This window comes from Macaca nemestrina, chromosome 12 (assembly GCF_043159975.1).
Source record: "Macaca nemestrina isolate mMacNem1 chromosome 12, mMacNem.hap1, whole genome shotgun sequence".
NCBI lineage: Eukaryota > Metazoa > Chordata > Mammalia > Primates > Cercopithecidae > Macaca > Macaca nemestrina.
In genome coordinates, this window is record NC_092136.1 from 82,618,975 (window position 1) to 82,646,726 (window position 27,752).

The 27,752-nt window shown below is 41.8% G+C and overlaps 1 protein-coding gene across 8 annotated transcripts in view; it reads left to right on the forward strand.

Moving 5' to 3' along the window:
- LOC105468837 (ankyrin repeat domain 42) overlaps window positions 1-27,752 on the forward strand; it is a 199,137-nt gene that overhangs the window by 118,893 nt on the left and 52,492 nt on the right. Inside the window, exon 13 of one of the 8 annotated variants that reach the window (XM_011719247.3) lies at window positions 27,612-27,663. The exons of the other annotated variants lie outside the window; for them this stretch is intronic. Coding sequence (XP_011717549.2) covers window positions 27,612-27,648 — 37 coding nt within the window. The 3' untranslated portion in view covers window positions 27,649-27,663. Of the gene's footprint in view, window positions 1-27,611; window positions 27,664-27,752 lie in introns of those variants that run through there. 8 annotated transcript variants of the gene reach the window in all.

Consider the following 27,752-nt stretch of genomic DNA (forward strand, 5'->3'; position numbering starts at 1 on the left):
TTACATGTTACATCTGACTTCAGGCACCAGAGAGATACTGACTAAATGTTCCCTAGTTCCAAGTCCAAATATCTGAGGGGAAAAGAGTTGGAGGCCAAGTTGAGTTTGGTTCCACTCTTGGCCCAATCAACCTGGTCAAGTGGACAAGTGCATGATTATTCCACTTTGATCTGTGATCTTATATATAGATACAAGGATCACCACGATGAGGCCTGGCCAGTCTAGAAGTGGAAGAGGCAGGATCCCCTCTTCCCTAGATGATGGGTGTTGCGAGGGAGGCACTCACCAAATCCAGTAGACATTCACATTTAGAGGGCACCTGCCAAGGCCTCTGGGACCTATTCTCTTGGGGCATCCTCCATAGGACAGGCTTGATCAGTAGATGTAACAAGGGCTTATGGAAATAGAGATGCATGACTCCTGGGTACCTGGTCAGTCCATTGGCTCTACAGCCCTGAGCTCCTACTTAACAATTGGTGCCTGGGCCCTGGCCCCTAACCAGCAGTACTTCAGTCCTGCTCCCTCAGTGTTTGACCATTTCCCCTAGGCAGCCTTCCTTTTTTGCCTTATTAGAGGGCCTGCCTGTAACTTCTGATACCCCCAGACCCTTGTGCTGTGGTTAAAAAACTAGATCCCACTCTCTTACCAATCCCATCTTCTCTGTCTGGGTGGGTTAAAGGTGAAGGTAGAAATAGGATGCTCTGTCATTCTCTGTCCTTTTTATTCTCCAGGGCCTCATTTATACCAAACCTTCTCACTACCCTCTTGGCTCAGTGACATTTTCCTGTACACCTGCCTCTCAATAGCTCAATTCAAATTCTATCCTCAACGAAATTCCGAATCAGTCTGGGTCTTGGACTTTTAGGGTTGCTTGAAAATAGTCAAAATAGAAAATGTTAAAATTTGTAAATGTCAAGAGTCTATAATACAGATGTAGAACAAATTAATCCTGTCTCTAGTAATTGGTTGAAGGCTTTTGGTGCAGGTGGCATTTATCAGAGCCATGGAGGGTGGATAGGATTTTGACAAAGCAGGAGAGTGGTATGGAGGATTAGAGTGAGGCATGGGGATGGGGACAGGGCGGTTTGTATTTTCAGGGTGGGGAAGGTCAGATATGCCCAAAGCTCAGGATGAATGGAGCAATTAATGGGAGATAAAGCTGGAATGCTACAAAATCCTCAGAACCCCGAGACAGACAGCATTTTCCTTCCAAGGAAAATGTGGGTAACAGTTTTGAGGGTCCCATACATTGTTTTAAGCAATGAGTGAGAAAGCCTTTGTTATTAAGGAACAGGCTAGAGTCAGTGGAGCATGGATGTATTTTGTTGTGCTCATGGAAGTCAGCCTGACTGTGGTGAGCCGTGTTTTCTTTTCTGTTTGTGGTAGATTTCAAAATCCATCACCTCATAAAATGTTTACTGGTCCTTGGTTTACTTTCCAGAAGATGCTCAGAGTAGTGCGCATGAACACTTGTGGACCAGAGATGAGCTGCCTTCCCAAAATGTAAGCATCTCCCATTTAAGACATGCAGAAACATCAGTGTCTTCCATTTAAACGGTCTTAGATTCCCTGTCTCTGATTGATAAATTATTTGATTACATGGTTAGTTGCTTCATTAGACTGCAAACTCCAGGAGGGCAGGGACCCATTCACATAAATAATGTCATGTATTACAGCATCTAGCCCAGGGCCTGGAGCAGAATGAGTTCTTAATATAGCTTAGGTAAGCTAAGCTGTGCTGGAGTTTGAGAATTTGAGTGTGGGAAAGAACTTTGAAAGGTAGAAGGCCAGGAACAGTTTGAGAGGGTGTGAAGGGATCAGTCAGGGCAGTGCAATTAGAAATAACAGAATCTGTTCTACCTGGCTAAGCAGGAAGAGGTTTATGAGAAAGCATTTGTAACTCACAGAATTGCTGGGAGAGTTGAAGAAGCAATCTAAATTGACCTTCTAGAAATGGCTCCCCAAAATCACACTGCAGAGTTGCTGCCTCTGCCAAAATCAGGCAGCTGCACTCTTAGGAAGCTGCTGCCCCAGTTCTTGGCTCCACAGCCAAGTCAGTTCGGCTCTGATCTGTACAAGATAATTGTCGCCTCCTGCTATGGCTCTTTCCCCATGCAACTCAGTTCTGAATTTTAGCCTCAGACTAGTGCTTCTGATTAGAGAAACTGAATCACAGTCATAATCTAGGTGACAAAAAGTTTGGAAAATACTGTGTTTACTATTGTAGTCTTCTTGTGGACCAAAGAGGGGCTCGAATAAACCAACTTATGGTGTCTGGGGCTGCTAGGAAGCCTACGAGGATATGGGTTAGGCATAGGGAGGGTCACTCATCCATTCAGCACACATTCTCTGAGAGCCTATGTGTCCAGGACCTGAGCAAGGAGAGGTACAGAGACACAGTCCCTGCCCTTGGGACACTGACAATCCAAGGGAACAATGCAGAGATGGTCAGGAAGAAACTATCATGCCTGTCTCAGGGGCTGGGTGAGGATGTTACTTCAGATAGAAGCTAAGGAACACTCTCCAACTCATCACCGGAGTACGAGGGGTGCAGATCCTGGCAGTGGATGTGGCTGGGCCTACCAGCATGATACTGAACCTTTTAGGCAAAAGCCACTGTCTCAAACATTCTCAGAGCTGGAAGGGGACTTAGAAGTTCGTTAATCCAACTGTGATGGCTGCACAAACTTTCTCCTCTCCAGCATCTCTGAAGAGTGATTGAAGTTATTTTTAGCTTTTATCTAGATTCTTGGTTTATTTTTTAGTCTTTAGGTTCTCATTTTACAGGTCAATACTCTGTGGCAGGCTGCCTCCCAGATAAAATATGCAAACAGGTGTAATGGAAAATTTAGTAACAGCGAATTTAAAAATGTTAATGAAATCAGGACACAAAGGAATTGCAAGAGTTTAGTTCCCACAGCAGCTTCGTTAATTTGCTAGGTTTTTGAAGCTGTGAACAAATCTGTGAGGTTGAGCTGAGTCCCCTCTGAAGGACATGAGATGGGAAGATAATCATCACAGGAAAAACGGCTGAGGGGATACCACCTTAAACAGAAGGAAATGTGTATGGATGAGCCTCCCTTTTAACAGGGCACTAATTGCTCCTGCTTTGTTTATTTTTGTCTCCTTGATAACTGTGTGGAGTCTCTGGGCCCAAGTCTGAGTCCATATCCAGGCTCCGATGGTCCTTTCCTCTTTCTGATGAGCCCAGAGCTAAGCTAAAGGTGGCTGCCATAAAGCAGACTTTCCCAAATGCTATGCCAGCTCTCTCAGCCACAGCAGCTGTGAGGGAACTGCCTGTCAGTAACATTTTTTAAAAAGACAGGTAGTAATATGGAAAACAGAGGTGTGGGCCCAGCGCTAGGTGCAGAGACACAGCCTCTGCTCAGGGGAAGGGAGGGGTCCTCAGCACAGCTTGGCAGAATGAGCCCTGGGACAGGAGGGACGTTCAGGATCCAGGGCTGCAGGAGTAGGACTTTGTAGCTTCTTCACTGTGTTGCTGCACCACTAGGTTTCTCTTGGAAGTCTTTGGATCATTCTAGGGACCAGGAGGACACAGATGGCATTCCTTGGCTGGGATTTTTGAAGCAACTTTTTAATGCAGGGACTATTTGCAAAGGTGTTGGCAGAGACACTCACAACACTAGGAGCCATTATCACTCTGAGGCCTGGGGAGATGGTGGTCTTGGAGGCTTATTGGAAGTTGGAGACATTTAAAGGCTGCCTGACAGGAACTGTGGCCACAGAGGAAGGCAGACATGGTGGGATGGAGTGGGTGGGGGAATAAATACCATGGAATTTCCCTCCTCAAGTCTTCAGCCTCCTGCCAGTTGCCCCATTGGCTAGAAGCTAGAGGGTAAGGGACCCTGGGAATGCACTCATAGAGGTCAGCCCCACAGGCAAGGAGAGGAGAGGAGAATGGAGACTGGATCAGGGGTGGTGGGGCCAAGGGCAAGCAGAGAATAACTAGCAAGGTATTCTAGAGTCTTCTCTCCCAGATGTCTGACTTTCCTTCCTCTCCAGCCAAGTTCCTGAGGGAATCAGATGGATTCAGTTAACTACCATTGTCCCTGTCTGGGTAGAGTTTCCTTTACAGGTTGCTGGCCAGTCTCTGGATTGGCTGTCCTTTAATCCTTGTCCTCTCACTTCTAAACCATCTGGCCAGAGAAGGAAGGACAAATCTGGGGCTCAGAGCAGGACTTCATTCCTCAGTAGGGAGTGTGGGCAGGGCAATTTCCCTCAGAATTGGCCTTAGTAAACTGAGCTTGTCCAAATGCTATGACAACTTTACAGAGCCACCAGCAGTGAGGACCTGACTTATGGCCCCACAGCCCTCCGAGATGGTTTTAAGTGTGTGGTCACAGCCAGCCTCCTTTTCGGCTTGTTGACGATGAGACCCTTGGAACCCAGGCTGCATGGGCTGACTTGGTGTCTGACCCAGGGTGGGCAGTCCATGTGTCCTCAGGCCTTAGGAATGAATGTACCTCATCTCACAACCACCTTGGAGCTCTTCTATGTACAACTCAGAGATTTGGGATTGGCCAACAAGCGTATCTACTCTTCTAGTCCAAGGATTCATTCTTGTCTCCTCTTGTCTCCCTCACAGTATGTTACATGCTGCTGGATGCGTGATACTTTCAGTATCATTTCAATACAGCAAACATTTACTGACTACTTACTATGTGTCATTTACGCTGTTGGGCCTGTCACTTCAAAGATAAATGAGACTCAGTCCCTGTTCTTGAGGAGTTCACCAGATTGGAGAGGGAGACAGATTAGAGACACATACATAGAACTAAGCAATGAGAACTTTGCATTACAAAAAGGGTCACTTAGCCCAGCCTAGGGGATCCAGGCAGGGCTTGGAGAAGACAGTGTGAAAGTGTTAGACTGAATCTTGAGGGGTGAGTAGGAGCTGGGTGATATAAAAGGGCAAGTAGGTTATTCCATATAAAGGGAAAAACATATAATATTGATAGTGTTGATGATGATGATATCTAAAAAGTCTTGAGTGTTTCCCATGTGTCAGGCACTGTTCTGAGCACCACACATGTGTTATCTCTTTTAATCCTTACACAATCTCTGTGAGATAGGGACCATATTAATTTTCAAATGAGGGAACAAAATCATAGAATGGTTAATGAACTCACTGAAGGCCATAGAGCTAGTAAGTGGCAGAGCATGCAACAGTGTGGAGTGTCAGGGGTGAGGTGGGAGATGAGGCTGACATGGAAGGCAAGGGCCTGGAATGTCAGGCTGAAGCACTGGAGCTGTATTCTGTATACAGTGAGAACAGTGATGCACCTTCAGCAGAGGAGTAGCATGATCGAATTAGTAATTTGGAAATACCTCATTATCAAATGAGTGAAAGTAACTTGGTTGTAGTGTAGACGATGGGTATGAGGAGAACAAGACTGGAGGAGGAGATCAGCAACAGGGTTGGTACACTCTTCGGAGCTTTTTCCAAGTGAGAGTTGGTGAAGGCTTGCTCTGGAATCCTCTCTACTCCTAATTAACTGTGACCTAGCCCTGCTTCCTGGAATAGAGAAGCTCTACAGTTACTTCTCTATTAGTAATGTCAGGAGTTCAGTGGGGAAGAGAAACAGCATTTGTGCAATTGACTGTGCATTGGGCCTATGTGTGAATCACTGGGGAAGACTCACCAGTCCCTGCTGCTGCCTCATTCTCCCCACCCTACATAGGAGGAGAGCTGTACAGATCACTCATGTCTGAACTCATTTTGTTGGACTGGAGAGTGGAGCGTCCACTGGGTTTAGCTAAGTATTTAAAGTCAGAGCTTAGGTAGGGCTGGTTTCTTGGGAGCCTCTTCCTTCCAGAAGGGTTGGCTTTCTCCTGCTTAGTGAAGACCACAGCTTTCTCTCTTTCTTGGTCTCTTATGCCCTTTTAGCATCTTTCCTATGCTCTGTGGAGGCAAGAACAGGACAGGGGCTGATTTTACTGCCCTAGCCTGTGAAGGCCTTGACAATGCAGCCCAGACCAGCTCTGGCATAGGCAGGCCTGCCTAGGCTCTCTAGCCTGGCCATGCAGGTTTTTTTTTTTTTTTTGAAACAAGGTCTCATTCTGTCATTCTGTTGCTCAGGCTGGACTGCCATGATGCAGTCTTGCTCACTGCACCTTCTGCCTCCTGGGCTTAAGCTATTCTTCCACCTCAGCCTCCCAAGTAGCTGTGTACCACCATGCCCAGCTAATTTTGCATTTTTTGTAGAGACAGGGTTTCACCATGTTGCCCAGGCTGGTCTCAAACTCCTGGGCTCAAGCAATCTGCCTGCCTTAGCCTCCCAAAATGCTGGGATTACAAGTGTAAGCCACCGTGGCAAGCTATGCATGCTCTTTTATCTGATTGTACTCTTTCTTTCTGCATTGGTCTGTCTTCCCTACCCAAGTGGTAGGATGTGGCATTCTTCTGTAGGCTAACAGAGGCCACTTAGCTTTGAAACCATGATCCAGGCTGTCTAGACAAAGGAATGCTTCACCTAGTCCTGGCTGCATTGGCCTTTATGGTCTCATAGCCAGGGGTATTCTTTTGCCAGACCTTGCCATGCATGCATATTCCCTCAGGAACCTTGTGCATTGGGAGGGCATGGGGTGCTGTGCCCAACTATTTGCCTCATATACTTTGATAAGTCCTTGAAAGGTCATACCCTTTCTTGTTGATTGATTGAGACGGAGTTTCACTCTTGTTGCCCAGGCTAGAGCGCAATGGTGCGATCTCGGTCCACTGCAACCTCCGCCTCCTGGGTTCAAGCGATTCTCCTGCCTCAGCTTCCCGAGTAGCTGGGATCACAGATGTGCGCCACCACGTCCAGCTAATTTTTTCTATTTTTAGTAGAGATGGGGTTTCTCCATGTTGGTCAGGCTGGCCTCAAACTCCCGACCTCAGGTGATCCGCCTGCCTCAGCCCTACAAAGTGCTGGGATTACAGGCGTGAGCCACCGCGCCTGGCCTCATTTATTCTTTGCAGCTCCTTTGTAACTATTATCATTCCCATTTTACAGATGAGAGAACTGAGGCTTACAGAAGTTAAATAACTTGCTCAAGGTCTTATTTATTGTCAAAATTAGGATTAGGGTCCAAGTTTCTCAGACCATCTCCACCATCCCTAGCAAATGAATTAGAGTAAAATATTCTCAAAGAGCTGCTTGAGAAGTTATTCCTAATGAGATATTACCCAGGTTGTCCTTTTAATATTTTTATCTTCTTCTGGTAAAACTGAAAAACAAAGTGGCCTTATAATCCCCACTACAAGATCTGTTCCCAAATGAAAATAGCCATGGCATCTTTTCATACAAATATGTATGCATCCTTCAGAAACCGGTATGTTTCACCAGACTTCAGATACTGGAGGAAAGTGATTTTAAGAAAATTGTTTTTGGCATCCTTGCTTTTGAAATAAATGTGTTGTTATTTCTTAAGCCCTTTTGATAAAATTCCTTAGTCAAAGCAAATATTCATTTAACTGAATTTTCCTGTGGAGGTGTTAGATGTTTCTGCAGTTATAGCCTCCTAGAGTACATGGATACACACTACACCAGAGTACAGTTACCATGTATTCCTCCATGAAGTGAAAGGAAAAAAAATCATCCACTATCCCAATAAAACAATATTTACATTTTAGTGTATTTCTTCACAGTCTTTTATGAGTCCTTTTCATTAAAATATAGTTACAATACTTAACAGTGTATATATAATTTTGTAGCTTTCTTTTAAAGAAACTATTAACTGCTTATTAACTGTTCAATGCAAATTGTGTATTATTGCCATTTTCTTATGTGGCTATAGGGACTTTTAAACCATTAAACAATGTAGATTGAATTTTTTAAATCAATCTCTTATTGTTGGTCATTTTGGTCTTCTTTTATAAACAATATAAAATGTTTTTATTTTTATTTTTTTATTATTATTTTTATTATTATACTTTAAGTTGTAGGGTACATGTGCATAACGTGCAGGTTTGTTACATATGTATACTTGTGCCATGTTGGTGTGCTGCACCCATCAACTCGTCATTTACATCAGGTATAACTCCCAATGCAATCCCTCCCCCCTCCCCCCTCCCCATGATAGGCCCCGGTGTGTGATGTTCCCCTTCCTGAGTCCAAGTGATCTCATTGTTCAGTTCCCACCTATGAGTGAGAACATGCGGTGTTTGGTTTTCTGTTCTTGTGATAGTTTGCTAAGAATGATGGTTTCCAGCTGCATCCATGTCCCTACAAAGGACACAAACTCATCCTTTTTGATGGCTGCATAGTATTCCATGGTGTATATGTGCCACAGTTTCTTAATCCAATCTGTCACTGATGGACATTTGGGTTGATTCCAAGTCTTTGCTATTGTGAATAGTGCTGCAATAAACATACGTGTGCATGTGTCTTTATAGCAGCATAATTTATAATCCTTTGGGTATATACCCAGTAATGGGATGGCTGGGTCATATGGTACATCAAGTTCTAGATCCTTGAGGAATCGCCATACTGTTTTCCATAATGGTTGAACTAGTTTACAATCCCACCAACAGTGTAAAAGTGTTCCTATTTCTCCACATCCTCTCCAGCACCTGTTGTTTCCTGACTTTTTAATGATCGCCATTCTAACTGGTGTGAGATGGTATCTCATTGTGCTTTTGATTTGCATTTCTCTGATGGCCAGTGATGATGAGCATTTTTTCATGTGTCTGTTGGCTGTATGAATGTCTTCTTTTGAGAAATGTCTCTTCATATCCTTTGCCCACTTTTTGATGGGGTTGTTTGTTTTTTTCTTGTAAATTTGTTTGAGTTCTTTGTAGGTTCTGGATATTAGCCCTTTGTCAGATGAGTAGATTGCAAAAATTTTCTCCCATTCTGTAGGTTGCCTGTTCACTCTGATGGTAGTTTCTTTTGCTGTGCAGAAGCTCTTTAGTTTAATGAGATCCCATTTGTCAATTTTGGCTTTTGCTGCCGTTGCTTTTGGTGTTTTAGACATGAAGTCTTTGCCCATGCCTATGTCCTGAATGGTACTACCTAGGTTTTCCTCTAGGATTTTTATGGTATTAGGTCTAACATTTAAGTCTCTAATCCATCTTGAATTAATTTTCGTATAAGGAGTAAGGAAAGGATCCAGTTTCAGCTTTCTACTTATGGCTAGCCAATTTTCCCAGCACCATTTATTAAATAGGGAATCCTTTCCCCATTTCTTGTTTCTCTCAGGTTTGTCAAAGATCAGATGGCTGTAGATGTGTGGTATTATTTCTGAGGACTCTGTTCTGTTCCATTGGTCTATATCTCTGTTTTGGTACCAGTACCATGCTGTTTTGGTTACTGTAGCCTTGTAGTATAGTTTGAAGTCAGGTAGCGTGATGCCTCCAGCTTTGTTCTTTTGACTTAGGATTGCCTTGGAGATGTGGGCTCTTTTTTGATTCCATATGAACTTTAAAGCAGTTTTTTCCAATTCTGTGAAGAAACTCATTGGTAGCTTGATGGGGATGGCATTGAATCTATAAATTACCTTGGGCAGTATGGCCATTTTCATGATATTGATTCTTCCTATCCATGAGCATGGTATGTTCTTCCATTTGTTTGTGTCCTCTTTTATTTCACTGAGCAGTGGTTTGTAGTTCTCCTTGAAGAGGTCCTTTACATCCCTTGTAAGTTGGATTCCTAAGTATTTTATTCTCTTTGAAGCAATTGTGAATGGAAGTTCATTCCTGATTTGGCTCTCTGTTTGTCTGTTACTGGTGTATAAGAATGCTTGTGATTTTTGCACATTAATTTTGTATCCTGAGACTTTGCTGAAGTTGCTTATCAGCTTAAGGAGATTTTGGGCTGAGACAATGGGGTTTTCTAAATATACAATCATGTCATCTGCAAACAGGGACAATTTGACTTCTTCTTTTCCTAACTGAATACCCTTGATTTCTTTCTCTTGCCTAATTGCCCTAGCCAGAACTTCCAACACTATGTTGAATAGGAGTGGTGAGAGAGGGCATCCCTGTCTTGTGCCAGTTTTCAAAGGGAATTTTTCCAGTTTTTGCCCATTCAGCATGATATTGACTGTGGGTTTGTCATAAATAGCTCTTATTATTTTGAGGTACGTTCCATCAATATCGAATTTATTGAGCGTTTTTAGCATGAAGGGCTGTTGAATTTTGTCAAAAGCCTTTTCTGCATCTATTGAGATAATCATGTGGTTCTTGTCTTTGGTTCTGTTTATATGCTGGATTATGTTTATTGATTTGCGAATGTTGAACCAGCCTTGCATCCCAGGGATGAAGCCCACTTGGTCATGGTGGATAAGCTTTTTGATGTGTTGCTGAATCCGGTTTGCCATTATTTTATTGAGGATTTTTGCATCGATGTTCATCAGAGATATTGGTCTAAAATTCTCTTTTTTTGTTGTGTCTCTGCCAGGCTTTGGTATCAGGATGATGTTGGCCTCATAAAATGAGTTAGGGAGGATTCCCTCTTTTTCTATTGATTGGAATAGTTTCAGAAGGAATGGTACCAACTCCTCCTTGTACTTCTGGTAGAATTCAGCTGTGAATCCATCTGGTCCTGGACTTTTTTTGGTTGGTAGGCTATTAATTATTGCCTCAATTTCAGAGCCTGCTATTGGTCTATTCAGGGATTCAACTTCTTCCTGGTTTAGTCTGGGAAGAGTGTAAGTGTACAGGAAATTATCCATTTTTTCTAGATTTTCCAGTTTATTTGCGTAGAGGTGTTTATAGTATTTTCTGATGGTAGTTTGTATTTCTGTGGTGTCGGTGGTGATATCCCCTTTATCATTTTTAATTGCGTCGATTTGATTCTTCTCTCTTTTCTTCTTTATTAGTCTTGCTAGTGGTCTGTCAATTTTGTTGATCTTTTCAAAAAACCAACTCCTGGATTCATTGATTTTTTGGAGAGTTTTTTGTGTCTCTATCTCCTTCAGTTCTGCTCTGATCTTAGTTATTTCTTGCCTTCTGCTAGCTTTTGAATGTGTTTGCTCTTGCTTCTCTAGTTCTTTTAATTGTGATGTTAGAGTGTCAATTTTAGATCTTTCCTGCTTTCTCTTGTGGGCATTTAGTGCTATAAATTTCCCTCTACACACTGCTTTAAATGTGTCCCAGAGATTCTGGTATGTTGTATCTTTGTTCTCATTGGTTTCAAAGAACATCTTTATTTCTGCCTTCATTTCGTTATGTACCCAGTAGTCATTCAGGAGCAGGTTGTTCAGTTTCCATGTAGTTGAGCGGTTTTGATTGAGTTTCTTAGTCCTGAGTTCTAGTTTGATTGCACTGTGGTCTGAGAGACAGTTTGTTATAATTTCTGTTCTTGTACATTTGCTGAGGAGTGCTTTACTTCCAATTACGTGGAGTAAGTACGATGTGGTGCTGAGAAGAATGTATATTCTGTTGATTTGGGGTGGAGAGTTCTATAGATGTCTATTAGGTCTGCTTGCTGCAGAGATGAGTTCAATTCCTGGATATCCTTGTTAACTTTCTGTCTCGTTGATCTGTCTAATGTTGACAGTGGAGTGTTGAAGTCTCCCATTATTATTGTGTGGGAGTCTAAGTCTCTTTGTAAGTCTCTAAGGACTTGCTTTATGAATCTGGGTGCTCCTGTATTGGGTGCATATATATTTAGGATAGTTAGCTCTTCCTGTTGAATTGATCCCTTTACCATTATGTAATGGCCTTCTTTGTCTCTTTTGATCTTTGATGGTTTAAAGTGTGTTTTATCAGAGACTAGTATTGCAACCCCCGCTTTTTTTTGTTCTCCATTTGCTTGGTAAATCTTCCTCCATCCCTTTATTTTGAGCCTATGTATGTCTGCGTGTGAGATGGGTCTCCTGAATACAGCAGACTGATGGGTCTTGACACTTTATCCAGTTTGCCAGTCTGTGTCTTTTAATTGGAGCATTTAGTCCATTTACATTTAAGGTTAAGATTGTTATGTGTGAACTTGATCCTGCCATTATGATATTAACTGGTTATTTTGCTCATTAGTTGATGCAGTTTCTTCCTAGCCTCGATGGTCTTTACATTTTGGCATGTTTTTGCAATGGCTGGTACCGCTTGTTCCTTTCCATGTTTAGTGCTTCCTTCAGGGTCTCTTGTAAGGCAGGCCTAGTGGTGACAAAATCTCTAAGCATTTGCTTTTCTGTAAAGGATTTTATTTCTCCTTCACTTATGAAACTTAGTTTGGCTGGATATGAAATTCTGGGTTTAAAATTCTTTTCTTTAAGAATGTTGAATATTGGCCCCCACTCTCTTCTGGCTTGGAGAGTTTCTGCCGAGAGATCTGCTGTTAGTCTGATGGGCTTTCATTTGTGGGTAACCCGACCTTTCTCTCTGGCTGCCCTTAGGATTTTTTCCTTCATTTCAACTTTGGTGAATCTGGCAATTATGTGTCTTGGAGTTGCTTTTCTTGAGGAGTATCTTTGTGGCGTTCTCTGTATTTCCTGGATTTGAATGTTGGCCTGCCCTACTAGGTTGGGGAAGTTCTCCTGGATGATATCCTGAAGAGTGTTTTCCAACTTGGTTCCATTTTCCCCCTCACTTTCAGGCACCCCAATCAGACGTAGATTTGGTCTTTTTACATAATCCCATACTTCTTGCAGGCTTTGTTCATTTCTTTTTCTTCTTTTTTCTTTTGGTTTCTCTTCTCGCTTCATTTCATTCATTTGATCCTCAATCGCAGATACTCTTTCTTCCAGTTGATCGAGTCGGTTACTGAAGCTTGTGCATTTGACACGTATTTCTCGTGTCATGGTTTTCATCTCTTTCATTTCGTTTAGGACCTTCTCTGCATTAATTACTCTAGCCATCAATTCTTCCACTTTTTTTTCAAGATTTTTAGTTTCTTTGCGCTGGGTACATAATTCCTCCTTTAGCTCTGAGAAATTTGATGGACTGAAGCCTTCTTCTCTCATCTCGTCAAAGTCATTCTCCGTCCAGCTTTGATCCGTTGCTGGCGATGAGCTGCGCTCCTTTGCCGGGGGAGATGCGCTCTTATTTTTTGAATTTCCAGCTTTTCTGCCCTGCTTTTTCCCCATCTTTGTGGTTTTATCTGCCTCTGGTCTTTGATGATGGTGATGTACTGATGGGGTTTTGGTGTAGGTGTCCTTCCTGTTTGATAGTTTTCCTTCTAACAGTCAGGACCCTCAGCTGTAGGTCTGTTGGAGATTGCTTGAGGTCCACTCCAGACCCTGTTTTCCTGGGTGTCAGCAGCAGAGGCTGCAGAAGATAGAATATTTCTGAACAGCGAGTGTACCTGTCTGATTCTTGCTTTGGAAGCTTCCTCTCAGGGGTGTACTCCACCCTGTGAGGTGTGGGGTGTCAGACTGCCCCTAGTGGGGGATGTCTCCCAGTTAGGCCACTCAGGGGTCAGGGACCCACTTGAGCAGGGAGTCTGTCCCTTCTCAGATCTCAACCTCCGTGTTGGGAGATCCACTGCTCTCTTCAAAGCTGTCAGACAGAGTCGTTTGCGTCTGCAGAGGTTTCGGCTGTGTTTGTTATTGCCCTGTCCCCATAGTTGGAGTCTACAGAGACAGGCAGGTTTCCTTGAGCTGCTGTGAGCTCCACCCAGTTCGAGCTTCCCAGCAGCTTTGTTTACCTACTTAAGCCTCAGCAATGGCGGGCGCCCGTCCCCCAGCCTCGCTGCTGCCTTGCCGGTAGATCACAGACTGCTTTGCTAGCAATGAGGGAGGCTCCGTGGGTGTGGGACCCTCCCGGCCAGGTGTGAGATATGATCTCCTGGTGTGCCTGTTTGCTTCAAGCGCAGTATTGGGGTGGGAGTTACCCGATTTTCCAGGTGTTGTGTGTCTCAGTTCCCCTGGCTAGGAAAAGGGATTCCCTTCCCCCTTGTGCTTCCCAGGTGAGGCAATGCCTCGCCCTGCTTCAGCTCTCGCTGGTCGGGCTGCAGCAGCTGACCAGCACCGACTGTTGGACACTCCCCAGTGAGATGAACCCAGTACCTCAGTTGAAAATGCAGAAATCACCGGTCTTCTGTGTCGCTGGCGCTGGGAGTTGGAGACTGGAGCTGTTCCTATTTGGCCATCTTGCTCCGCCCCCCGCCCTATTCTTTCATAGCCAATGTTTTTATTTTTAAAGATAAATTTCCAAAATTGACTTTATTGTATCAAAGAATATAAACATTTATGAGGCTGGGTGTGGTGGCTTACATCTGTAATAGCAACACTTTGGGAGGCTGAGGTGGGAGGATTGCTTGAGCTTAAGAGTTAGAGGTTGCAGTGAGCCATGACTGTGCCACTGCACTCTAGCCTGGGTGACAGAATGAGACTGTTTCACACAAACAAAAAACACTTATGATTGCTCTTTATATATTTTGCCAAATTGTTTTCCAATTAGGTGGTGTAAATTTATCCTGCTGTTTGTATTTTCAAATGCATCAGTGTCTTATACTCTCACCCACACTGAATATTATCATGACAAAACTCTCTTCATTTTAATTTTTTAATTGTTATATATTTAGGGGGTGCAAGTGCAGGTTTCTTACATGCATATATTGCATTGTGGTGAAGTCTGAGCTTTTAGTGTAGAACATTATACTCAACAGGTAATTTTTCTCACCCTCCTCCTATCCTCCTACCTTTTGAAGTCTCCAATGTTTATTATTCTACTCTGTATGTTCATGTGTACTCATTGTAAAACCCCTTTTTTTCCTAATTTGACATATAGAATGGCATCTCATAATCATGTTAAGTCTTCATTTCTTTGATTATTGAGGTTAATTATTTCTCTAACTTTTCACTAGTTGTAATTCCTCTTGTTTGAATTTTGGGTTCATATCCTTTTTCTAGTTAACATTTAGTGTATTAGTCCATTCTCACACTGTTATAAAGATGCTACCTGAGGCTGGGTAATTTATGAACAAAAGAGGCTTAATTGACTCACAGATTTGCATGGCTGGGGAGGCCTCAGGAAACTTACAGTCATGGAGGCAGGAGAGAGAGAGAGAGAAGGGGAAGCACCAGACCTTATCAAACAACAAGATCTCATGAGAACTCATTCACTATCATGAGAACAGCAAGGGAGAAATCCACCTTCATGATCCAATCACCCACCAAGTCCCTCCTTCGACACATGGGGATTACAATTTGAGGTGAGATTTGGGTGGAGACACAAAGCCAAACCATATAATTGGGGCTCTTAATTTTTTTTTTTTTTTTGAGACAGAGTCTTGCTCTGTCTTCCAGGCTGGAGTGCAGTGGCGTGATCTTGGCTGTTTCAGCCATTCTCCTGCCTCAGCCCCCTGAGTAGCTGGGATTACAGGCGCGTCCCACCATGCTTGGCTAATTTTTTTTGTAGTTTTAGTAGAGACGGGGTTTCACCATGTTGGCCAGGTTGGTCTCGAACTTCTGACCTCAAGTGATCTTCCCGCCTTGGCCTCCCAAAGTGCTTGGATTAAAGGCGTGAGCCACCGCACCTGGCCTGATTTTTTTCTTTTTAATGTAATGTATGGTATAGAATGTTTTCCCACTTCTAAAACAGAGAGATAGTATTAATAATTCTTCCTCTTTTTTAGGCTCTGAATATTTTTTGGGGATCTGTCAGTTTTTTTCTATCTATATTGACCATCAGTGGTATGTATCATTCTAAAGGGACATTTTCAAAGGGAATTTTCCATGAGGGTAGCTGGGTCCTTGAGGTGTCGAAAAAACACATAACAAAAAATAGGATTGAAGGGACTGTGTAGTTTAGTCTATATAAGCCTAGGGGGACAGGACTGTGTTCTTAAACTATTTGAAGGGCTTCTGTAATATTTTTGTTTTGTTTTTGTTTTTGTTTTTTCTGGGACTTACTCTATCACCCAGGCTGGAGTGCAGTGGCACAGTCTCGGCCCACTGCAGCCCAGACCTCCTAGGCTCGAGCAATCCTCCCACCTCAACCTCCTGAGTAGCTGGGACTACGGGCTATTTATTTATTTTTTATTTTTTGTAGAAACGGGAACTCACTATGCTGCCCAAGCTGGTCTCAAACTCCTGAGTGCAAGTGATCCTCCCATATTGTCCTCGCAAAGTGCTGGGATTACAGGCATGAGCCATCGTACCAGGTTGCACTGCTGTATTAAAGAGAAATCATACTTACTCTGCACAGTTCGAGAAGGCATAACTGGGGTAAAGGATGGGAAGTCGTAGGCAGTAAAAATAATAAGTGATTTGTATTGATCATGTTCTTTATGCCAGGCCATGTGCCAGATATTCATTACTTCTCATCATTTAAGGGAACAATTATTATACCCTTTTCCAGAGAGGTTAAGTTCACATAAATAGCCAGTAAATGAATCAGAGCTTATCCCTGGCCTGCGATGGACCTTAAAGCCCATGCTCTTCCCATGGACTATGTGAAGAGGATGATCACTTGCTCCATCAGGGCCTCAGTTTTCTCATTATAACATGAGGGTTGAAGCACAGGGCCTGGAGGATCAATTCCAAGTTGAGTGGATGAAGGAGGGCATGCAGGGGGTGTGCAGCTGCTGTTTTTCATAGTTTCTCACCACTTCTGTGGACCAAGGATCAGGCCTAGAATGAGGCCTCTGGATCCTTATTAAGTGCTCTTTCTACCAGAGAAGGCTACTTTTCTTTTCAGGTCAGCCTCTCCTACACACTGGGATATTTGACATAAAAAGAAAAGCCTTAGTTAGTACATAAAATATACTATTTGAGTGAGGTCCTGTCTTCAGGTCATATGAAACATTAGAATACCTTTAAACACAAGGAACCCTAATCCCCCAGGCAGTCATGACCTTTCTGGAGTTGTTCAGGTAGGGATGCTTCTAGTAGGAAAAGTGTGGTGTAATTTTTACGGACATGCTTGATTGAAAACAAATGAAAAAACGCCACCTGTCTCTTAGGTGTGTAGCAGGGATGGGAGGAGAAATGCAATCCATGCAGGACAATTCCAAGCTAGAGCACAGAAGAAACAGGGAGAAGTTACTTCAATCCCTGAACAAGCTTCCATTTTCTTACTTTTACCACAGGGATATTACCATCCTTCATTGATTCCAAGATGCATTTTGTTTTAGTTTTATCAACTGTAAAATTGATATGTGTAGATTAAATGACAAGATGACAAGGATGTTTCTTTCTTGGTGGTACATAAATAAATGATATTTCTGGCTCTGTCACCCGAGCTGGAGTGCAGTGGCATGATGATGGTTTGTTGCAGCCTCGACTACTGGGGCTCAAGCAATTCTCCCATCTCTGCCTCTCAAGCAGCTGGGAATACAGGCACGTGCCACCACACTTGGCTCATCTTTTGTATTTTTTTAGAGATGGAATTTCATCTCTAAAAGGTGAGGCTGATCTTGAACTCACCTGCCTCAGCCGCCCAGAGTGCTTGGGTTTCAGGTGTGAGCCACCGTGTTTGGCAATGGTACCTCTTAAAATGGAAGATATCTTAACACAGGATTGCACGAATTACGTGAGATAATAGATGCCTTATACATTCATGCAGAGGATGAGGCATGTAATAAATATGCAAATAATATAATCAATATTAAATATGTTAATCTCATAAATATCATAAATGTAGTCTTTTTGCAGAATATAGTTAAAAGAAAACCAATTGTTATTACTGCTTATGGAAATCAAGAGGAAATACAGAAGTGATTATTTTAGCTGGAAAATAGAAGTTTTCTAAAGAAAATTATAAGCAGAGATGATATTTGTAACTTGAAGACTTGAAAGATCTTTGTATTCTGTATTCTTTTCAAATTCCATTAAAAATCCAGCTGGAGTTACCCTTGGAAATGCACTTAAGATTGCGAACTGCATTTACAGACTGGGGAGAATAGACGTTTTGATATTATTGAGCCTTCCAATTCAGTATATAGTGTGACTAACCTTACTGTATGTCATTCAATAAGTTTTATTTTCATGGTATTATTTCATATTAATATTTTATAGTATTATTGTTTATATTATTCATAAGCTTATTTCTTTATATTTTATAGCTCTTTGTTGTCATTATTGCGTTTTATTTATTCCTTTAAAGGTTTGGTAGAATTCCCTGGCAAAACTGTTTGGATGTGGTGTCTTTTGAAAGGGGTATTTTGGGACTTTTAGTATTTTCTCTGGTTATATGTGGTCTATTCAGGAATCATACCTTTTCTTGAGTCATTTTTGATTATTTATGTTTTTTAGCAGAACAGTCCCTTTCACGTAGATTTTCAAATCTATTTGAAAAAGTATTCTTCTAATTTTAATCTTCCCCATATCTAGTTATCACCCTATGTTTGTGTTAACACTAGCTTTGATGTCTTATTTTTCATGATTAGACTCATTAGAGATTTGTTATTTTATTAGTTCTCTCAAGGATTAGCTTTTGATTTTTGTTAATCAGCTTAACTTTTTCTGCTTTTTAAAAACTTTTAAAATTTCTGTTTTTTACTTTTCATGGGTTTAATTACTGTTGTTCTTCCTCCATCTAGTTTCTATTTTATTTTCTACTAAATACATTTAGGGCTGTAGTTTTTTTTTTTTTTCTGATACCTTGTCAGTGTTAGAGTCTTTGAATGCTGATTATGTTTTCTGCTTTTGTGACTGTGGCAGGGGAGAGGCAAGAGGTGCTGAGTGTGGGGCTCCCCATCTGTCTAGACCATCACACCACACAACTCACCCTCACTGGGAAAACTCTGCGTCTGCCTCTTAGAAGAAACAGGGGGTGCAGCAGGACCCACAGACTCAAATACTGCTACTAAAGTGCTTTAATTGAGCAGGGTCCTTTCTATCCCTTATATATTTTGACTACAAGCTTGGTGCTTCTCTGGAACTATCCCCAGTAATCTTCTCATCGTATTTTGAGCTATGATTATATTGTCAATATGATCACACTTGTTTTTTTTTTGTTGTTGTTGTTGTTATTGTTTTTTTTTTATCTTTCAGGAATTCCCTAAAAGTTCTGATTTGGTTATGGGTAATCTTTTACATTTTTAGTGTTGCTACTAGTACGTATATATCTATATATATCTCTATCTCTATATATATCTAGCTGTGACAGGTAGAATAATGACTCCGAAGAAATCTACATCCTAATCCTAATCCCTGGGACCTATGAATATGTTACCTTACATGGTAAAAGGGATTTTGCAGATGTGAGTAAATGAAGGCTCTTGAGATGAGGAGATTACCTTGGATTATCCACGTGGACCCGAGGATATCTATGAGGGAAAGTGGGATGCAGGAGAGTCAGAGTCGGAAAAAGGAATGTGCAGGGAAAGCAGAGGTCAGAGTGATGTGAAGATTCTGGCTTTGAAGATAGACTGCAAGTGGTTTATAAAAACCGGAAAGGGCAAAGAAATCAGTTCTCCCCTAGACCCTGCAGAAGAAACACAGACCTCGACTTTAGCCCAGTAAGACCCATTTGCGACTTCTGACCTCCAGAACTGTAAGGTAATAACTTAGTGTTGTTTTAAACCAATAAGTTTGTGGTAATTTGTTATAGAAGAAATAGGAAACAAATACACTTACTATATGAACTCTTCTAACCCTCAAAACAATCCTTATTTTTTTTGAGATTGAGTCTCGCTCTGTCGCCCAGGATGCAGTGCAGTGTTGCAATCTCAGCTCACTGCAACCTCTGCCTCAGCCTCTGAGTAGCTGGGATTATACAGGTGTGTGCCACCATGCCCAGCTAACTTTTGTATTTTTAGTACAGACGGGGTTTCACCATGTTGGCCAGGCTGGTCATGATCTCCTGACCTCATGTGATCCGCCCACCTCAGCCTCCCAAAGTGCTGGGATTACGGTTGTGAGCCACCATGCCCGGCTAAAACAACCCATTTTAAAAATGAAGAAACTGAAGCTCAGAGGGTTAAATGGTTTGCTAAGGTCACATAGCTGGTAGATGGTAGACAGCTGAGATTTGAACCTAGGTAGTCTGACTCTAGTGTCTGGGTATTTACCCAATATACCCAATGCCTCTTATGTTAATTGGTTTATTATTTTTTTTCAAAATATCTTTCCCTGCAGTTTTATGAAATTTTAAGAGGGAGGTAAGTTTGTTTTCTTAGTAGGGTATTTTGGTTTCATTTTGGTGTATTCCTCATGAATGTCAAGATTCTACTGTGCAAACCACCACAGTTTCATGGTTAAGAACGGAACTAAACCAGTCTTAGTGTTGCTTCTTACCAGTTGAGTGATGTTGTGAAAGTTATTTAATAGAGCATTAGTGTTCTCATTTTTAAAAGTGGAATAATAATCGTACTTATCACAGGACTGTTTTAAAGTGAGATAATGCACACAAAGCACCTGGCACAGTATTTGACACAGAGTAAGAAGGTGGTATTTATTGAGCTATTACCTAACTAATAATAGCATTACTAGAGCTAATAATATAATATTAGAATTATTTTTATTTACCAGAAGTGTAATCTTCAGGCCCTCTCAGTCCAGTTCAGATTCTAAAGCTTACACAGTGGGAGGGAGGGAGAGGCTCATCTGGCATAATGCCCTTTCCTTAGATTCTGGAATATTGGTCATACCAGGCCTAGGTCCCGGCATGTCATTAAAGAAAGCTGGCAGCAGCCTCACTCTGGTGCCCCTTTCCACCATTTGAAACAGAGACAAAGGACACTCATCCAAAGAGAAAAATTAGATTAGGCAATTTCCCAATCATGGAATTCATCCAATTGTTTCTGTCCTTTCCTTTTCAAGTAGTTGTGTTCCCATCTGCCTTCTACAGGCAGTACTTGGGCAGGTCAGCCTGTGTGTCTGCAGAACTCTCTACTGCTGGGGGCCACTGTCCAGGATCACTGGATCGATGTCACTGGAAGTGAAGGTGGAGGGCTGTTTCTTGGTTCAGTTAGCTGATTTAGCTACAGTTCATTTCTCTTCTAATTTTGGGCTTGACAAGTCAGACTTGAGGGGAAAGATAGGCAGAGGCAGTTTTTGATGTTAGAGCTCTCCCACCTACCTGCCCCTCTCCTGCCTATCCTGTTCTGTGCTCTCCCCCCATCCCACAGTAGAATCATCAGAGGAAGAGAGGGCGTGATTGGCAGCTGGGAGGGAGCGGCCATCAGAGCTGTGCCTCTCTCATGGAGCACCTGGGGAAAAGCAGATTCTAGCTTTTCCAGCCCATGAACAGCCCAGTGCTTATCTTCCACTGCATCCAAAAGGGAATCTGGGGATGGAGTGGAGGGTGGGCTTCTACTTTTTAAGAAAATGCATTTTTTTATTATAAATGCATTGCTTCCTTAGAAATAAAAAGGTATGAAAATATATAGAGTTCAGAATAAAATTATTCTCTAATTCCTTACCCTGAAGATAACATTGTTGGAGCTTAATTTTCTCACTTATCATTATATCTTGGACATTTTCCCAAGTTTGCACATATAATTCTATTTCATTCTTAATAACTCAATAATATTACGTGGTATAAGCATAACATTATATATTTAACTGGTATTCCTATTAATGGATACTTTGTATTCTTTTTTTGTTATTATAAACAAAACAAAGCTGTACTGCACATCCTTGTAGATATTTCTTAGTGCATGTATGTAAGAATGCACTAGAAATGGAATGGCTGAGTCAAAGAGTTTGCATATTTAAAATGTTGGAATGTATTGCTATATTGCCCTCTAAAATGTTTTAATAATTTACATACTCTTAGGTAGGTGTTCTTTAACTTTCAAGAGCTCTTACCAGTATGCAACATGTGAATTACCTGACATTTTGACAATCTTCAGTAACCTCTTTTAGTCTAGCCCAACACACTTTGTGTGCACGGTACAGATACTATGGTAGGCATGGGGTGTTCGAGAATGTCTGAAGGTTGAATAACACTCCAAACCTAGCCTACAGTCTGTCCTATGAAGCTTTGAAGTTAGGCTTTGTACTCTCTTCTCTAGCTATGAAAGTCCTGGATGGCATCTTCTTCCAACAGAAGGCTATTTAATCTACATGGAAAATTTGTTGTTTTGTGTGGCTACCATTATCAATAATCGTAGATCATCTGGATAAATTGCTGCAGCTTCTACACCTGAACTTGTTCCTTCATCTTGTACTTTTATGTTCTGGAGACAACTTCTCTCCTTAGAGAAGTTTATGAGTAGGGGAAGAGACAAGTACAGGCATAGCTCAGAAATAATGTGGTTCAGTTCCAGACTAACACAATAAAGTGAATGTTGCCATAAAGGGAGTAACAAGAATGTTTTGGTTTCCCAGTTCATATAGAAGTTATGCTTACCCTATAAACTCTATTAAGTGCACGAAGCATTATATCTACAAAAAAGTACATGCCTTAATTTAGAAGTACTTTATTTACTAAAAAATGCGAATGATATCTGAACCCTCAGCTACTTGTAATCTTTTTACTGTTGGTGGGTCTTATCTCAATTTTGGTGGCAGCTGATTGATCAGAGTGGTGGTTGCTGGAGGTTAGAGTGGTTGTGGCAATTTCTTAAAATAAGACAACAGGCTGGGTATATTGCCTCATACCTGTAAATCCCAGCACTTTGGGAGGCTGAGGTGGGAGAATCTTTTGAGGCCAGGAGTTTAAGACCAGCTTGGGCAACATAGTGAGACCCTGTGTCTACAGAAAATAAAAAAAAAAATTAGCTGAGTGTGGTGGTGCATGCCTATACTACCATCTACTAAGAAGGGTAGGGTGGAAGGGTTGCTTGAGCCCAGGAATTCAAGGTTGTGCCACTGCACTGCAGCCTGGGTGGCAGAGTTAGATCCTACCATAAAATAATAAAATAAAATAAAGTAAAATAAAATACGTTTTCCACATCAATTGAGCCTTCCTTTCACTGAAAGATTTCTTTGTAGCACATGATGCTGTCTGGTACCATTTTAACCACAGTAGAACTCTTTTCAAAACTGAAATCAATTCTCTCAAAGCTTTCTATTGCTTTATTAATATTGTTGTTTCAACAATATTCACAGCATCTTCACCAGAAGTAGATTCCATCTCAAGAAACCACTTTCTTTGTTCATCCATAAGAAGCAACTCCAACTCCTCATCCATTCAAGTTTTATCATGAGATTGCCGCAATTTAGTCACATCTCTCCAGTTCTTTTTGAGACAGTCTTACCCTGTCATCCAGGCTGGAGTGCAGTGGCACGATCATGGCTCACTGCAACTTCTGCCTCCTGAGCTCAAGCAATCCTCCCACCTTAGCCTCTTGAGTAGCTGGGACTACAGGCATGTGCCACCATGTCCAGCTAATTTTTGCATTTTTTATAGAGATGGAGTTTTGCCATGTTTCCCAGGTTGATCTTGAACTCCTGGGCTCAAGTGATTCACCCCACAAAGTGCTGGGATTACAGGCATGAGCCACTGAGTCCAACCTGAGCTCCGCTTAACACTTCAAAGTCATCCATGAAGATTGGAACCAACTTCTTCCAAACTCCAGTTAATGATATTTTTACTTCCTGCCATGAATCATGAATGTTCTTAATGTTCTTAATGTTCTAGAGTGGTGAAAACTTTCTACAAGGTTTTCAGTTTACTTTGCTCCAGTCCATCAGAGGAATACACTATCTATGGCAGCTTTGGCATTAGGAGATATATTTCTGGAACAATAAGACTTGAAAATGGAAATGGCTCCTTGATTCATGGGTTGCAGAATGAGTGTTATGTTAGCAGGCATAAAGACAGCATTAATCTCCTTGTATATCTCCATCAGAGCTCTTGAGTGGCCAGGTGCATTGTCAGTGAGAAGTAATACATATATATTTTTGAGATGGAGTCTTGCTCTTTCACCCAGGCTGGCATGCAGTGATGCGATCTCAGCTCACTGCAACCTCCATCTCCCAGGTTCAAGTGATTCTCACGCCATGGCCTCCCTAGTAGCTGGGATTACAGGCATGCACCATCACACCGGGCTAATTTTTTTTTTGTATTTTCAGTAGAGACGGGATTTCATCATGTTGGCCAGGCTAGTCTTGAACACCTTACCTCAACTGATCCACCTGCCTTGGCCTCCCAAAGCGCTGGAATTACAGGTGTGAGCCACCATGCTTGGCCTGCAGTAATATTTTGAAAGAAATCTTTTTTTTCTGAGCAGTAGGTCTCAACAATGGGCTTAAAATATTCAGTAAACTATGCTGTAAACAGATGTGCTGTCATCCAGGCTTTGTTTTTCATTTCTAGAGCACAGGCAGAGTAGATTTTACATAATTCTTAAGGGTCCTAGGATTTTCAGAATGGTAAATGAGCACTGGCTTCAACTTAAAATCACTAGCTGCATTAGCCTCTGCGAGTCAGTTTGTCCTTTGAAGCTTTGAAGCCAGACAATGACTTCTCTAGCTATGAAAGTCCCAAATGGCATCTTCTTCCAACAGAAGGCTATTTTATCTGTATTTAAAATCTGTCATTTAGTGTGGCCACTGTTATCAATGATCTTAGCTAGATTTTCTTGATAAATTTTCATAGCTTCTACATCAGAACTTGCTACTTCACCTTGCGCATTTATGTTCTGGAGACAACTTCTTTCCTTTAACCTCATGAACCACCTCTGCTAGCAGTTTCCTCACCTTTCTCAGCCCTCATAGAACTGAAGAGAGTTAGGGCCTTGTACTGGATGAGGCTTTGGCTTAAGGGAATGTTGTGGCTGGTCTGATTTTCTATCCAGATCACTAAAATTTTCTTCATATCAGTGATAAGGTTGTTTTGCTTTCTCATCGTTTGTGTATTCACTGGAGCAGCACTTTTAATTTCCTTCAAGAACTTTTCCTTTGCTTTCACAACTCAGCTAATTGGTGTAAGAGGCTTGGCTTTCCACTTATCTTGACTTCCAACATGCCTTCCTCACTAAGCTTAATCATTCCTAGCTTTTGATTTAAAGTGAGAGAAATGCTACTTTTCCTTCCACTTGAACACTAGAGGTCATTGTGGGGATGTTCATTAGCCTAATTTTAATATTGTTATTTCTCAGGGAATAGGGAGGCCCAAGGAGAGGGAAAGAGTTGGAGGAATGGCTGGTCATTGGAGCAGTTAGAACACACACAACATTTATCAACTAAGTTTGCTGTCTTATATTGGTTCAATTCATGGCACCCCAAAACAATTACAATAGTAGCATCAAAGATCACTTATCACAGATCATCATGACAGACATAATAATAATGACAAAGTTTGAAATATTGTGAGAATTACCAAAATATGACACAGACACATAGTAAACATATGCTGTCAGAAAAAATGGCACTGATAGACTTGCTCAACATGGGGCTGCCATAAGCCTTTGTTAAAAAACACACAGTATCTGTAAAGTTCAGTAAAGCAAAGTGCAATTAAATGAAGTATGCCTGTAAACCAAAATTATGAGAATGTGCCAGGTATTAGATATGAATAAAATACTAACAGATCATGGAAAAGAGAGTAACTTCCTTTTTAGGGGCCTTTGAAGGAGGTTTCCCAGAGTAAGTGGGCCTTGAAAAATGAGGAGTTCTCCTGCTGAGAATTCCTGATAGGGAATTCATGTGCTTTCTGGGGAATGTTTCTGTTGATCTGTAGCATGATTGGGAGGAGTGGAGAGAAATCAGTCAGGAGAGGTAGGTCACATTAGGAAGGACCTCAAATGCCATAGAGAGGAGGAAAAAATTCAGATGAGATGGAAGAAAGACTGGAGAGCAGAGAGCCTGGAGCCCTGGAGAGTGATTAAGAGACTGTGCAGAAGGTCAGGCAGATGTGATAAAGAACAAGATCAGGCTGATGGTGCTCAGGAGAGAGAGGGGAGGGCGGGGGAACTGGAGACTATTTGGATATATTCCTTTGGTATCTCAGACTCATCTTGGATTGGTCAGATTTGGACCTAGAAGCTGTCATCTGTGGCAAGTTTATTACATTGGATGGCTAATAAAACTGTATTGATTTTGTTTTGTTTTGAAACAAGAAATCCTCCTGCTAGGAGAAATGTCAATCTGATATGCCTGAAGGGAATGAGCAATAGAATTGCTTGGATTGTCTCAATTGAAAACTGCTGTCTCAGGATGACAGGGGCTTGTGCTCAGACCTTTATTAGACTATAATTCTTTTCTGGATTTGGAGCCCTGACACTGACCTGGGTCAGACATTGGAGAAGATGCAGGGTTGGGGAGGGGTGGAACCAGAGGTGCATGTAAGAATCCTTGTGAAAGACAAAACCTGGAGTTAGTGTGGACACATGGTGATTCATTCATTTATCCATTCATCAAATCTATATGAGACTTTGCCCTGTGCCCAGCAAGGCACTGACCATTGGAGATGCAAAGCTCTTGTTTCCCAGGAGCACCTAGTCTAGGAACCGAGGGAGAAAAAGCTTGCAAAGGGGTTGGTTTGGCACTGTCAGATCTAGTCTTTGATAAAAGGGTGGATTGGAGTTTAAGATGTTTATCCTTGGAACCCTCCTCTTCTCTCCTTTTCTCTATCCTACCCCTCCCCAGGCTTTCTCATGGTGGTAGATTTGTGTACCATTCTTATTCACAGCTGACCACTAGCTCAGCCCCATTAAAGCATCAGCTGATGATCAGAGAATTTCTAATAATAGCTTAAGGGATGATCCATCCTGAGCTTTCTTTTCCAATGTGTGTGAGAGAAAGCCCTGGCTTAGGCTCTGGTCCCAGCCTGACTGCTCACTAGCTTTGTGACTTTGGAAAAATCATTTAGCCTTTTCTGAGCCTCATTAATCATAATTCCTGCTCTGCCCTCCTCATGGGATGGTTGGGAGGCTCAACAGGATGTGGATGTGCTTTGAAAATTGTTGAGTGCAGTACAAAAGCAAGAACCTATAATTACTCCCTGTGCTTTCTGTTGCTCGGAGACAGATACCTAGATTATCATGTCAGGATCCTCACAATTCACAGGATGCCCCTTTCTTTACCCCAGCTCTTAAGGGAATGAACATACCACACCTTGGTTCACCTCCTCTCAAAGGTAGTGAACTCTGAGACCAATGGGGTTGGACTTATAAATCTTTAGTGCTATGTCAGTGGCAAAGTAAGAGTGGATAGATAGGCATAGACCAAAGTAGGAGAGGTTAGGTTAAACACTGGGAAGAACAAACATGGTGTTTGGAATTGGGAGACACTGCACTCTGCAACTTTAGTATGTTTTAAGACCTGGGTGTCATCTTTTCTGACCAATTGTGTGACTTTGGGCAAGTTACCAAGGTCACTCAGATATCGTTTACTAAGTTATCAAAGGTCTCTAGGCTTTATTCCTAAGGATTGCACTGAGCTAATATAGTGCTTACACTAAAATGTGAGCTGAGTTGTATCTCCTTTTTTGGAACTTATTCTGATATGAAAGATGGAGGCAGCTCAATTAGTATAATTTTGGGGGCAGGGGCATAAGTTAGGGAGTTAGAATCCTAGTATTCTGCAAAGCCCTCATGGAGAATTCACATTGCAGATTGCATGAAAACTTGGTCAAAATCTAGTTAATAATTGTAAACTAAACATAACTGTTCAGTTGCTGAAATACCATTATGTGTGTGCAGTTGAAGAAGGAGAAAAGGATATTTGTCAGGCTATGTGTAAGTATCTTGAACTCTTCCCTACAAAAACCTATGACAAAAATAAAATTTTACTTAATAGGCTAAAGGGAACTAGTAAGGAGTTAAAGACGTCTGGCTTAAATAGGAGAAAGCTGCATTTACTTACCACTCAAAAACATGTCTTCACAGGAGGGAAATGAAGGCTGCAGTTGATTATTCACATTAGAAGGAGAAGTTCCTGTCCTGTCTCTCATCAAGAAGACGTCCCAAGTGGAATGGTTTCTTGATGAGGAAGCCTTCCCCAAATTTCCTATGTGGAAACCTTCCCAA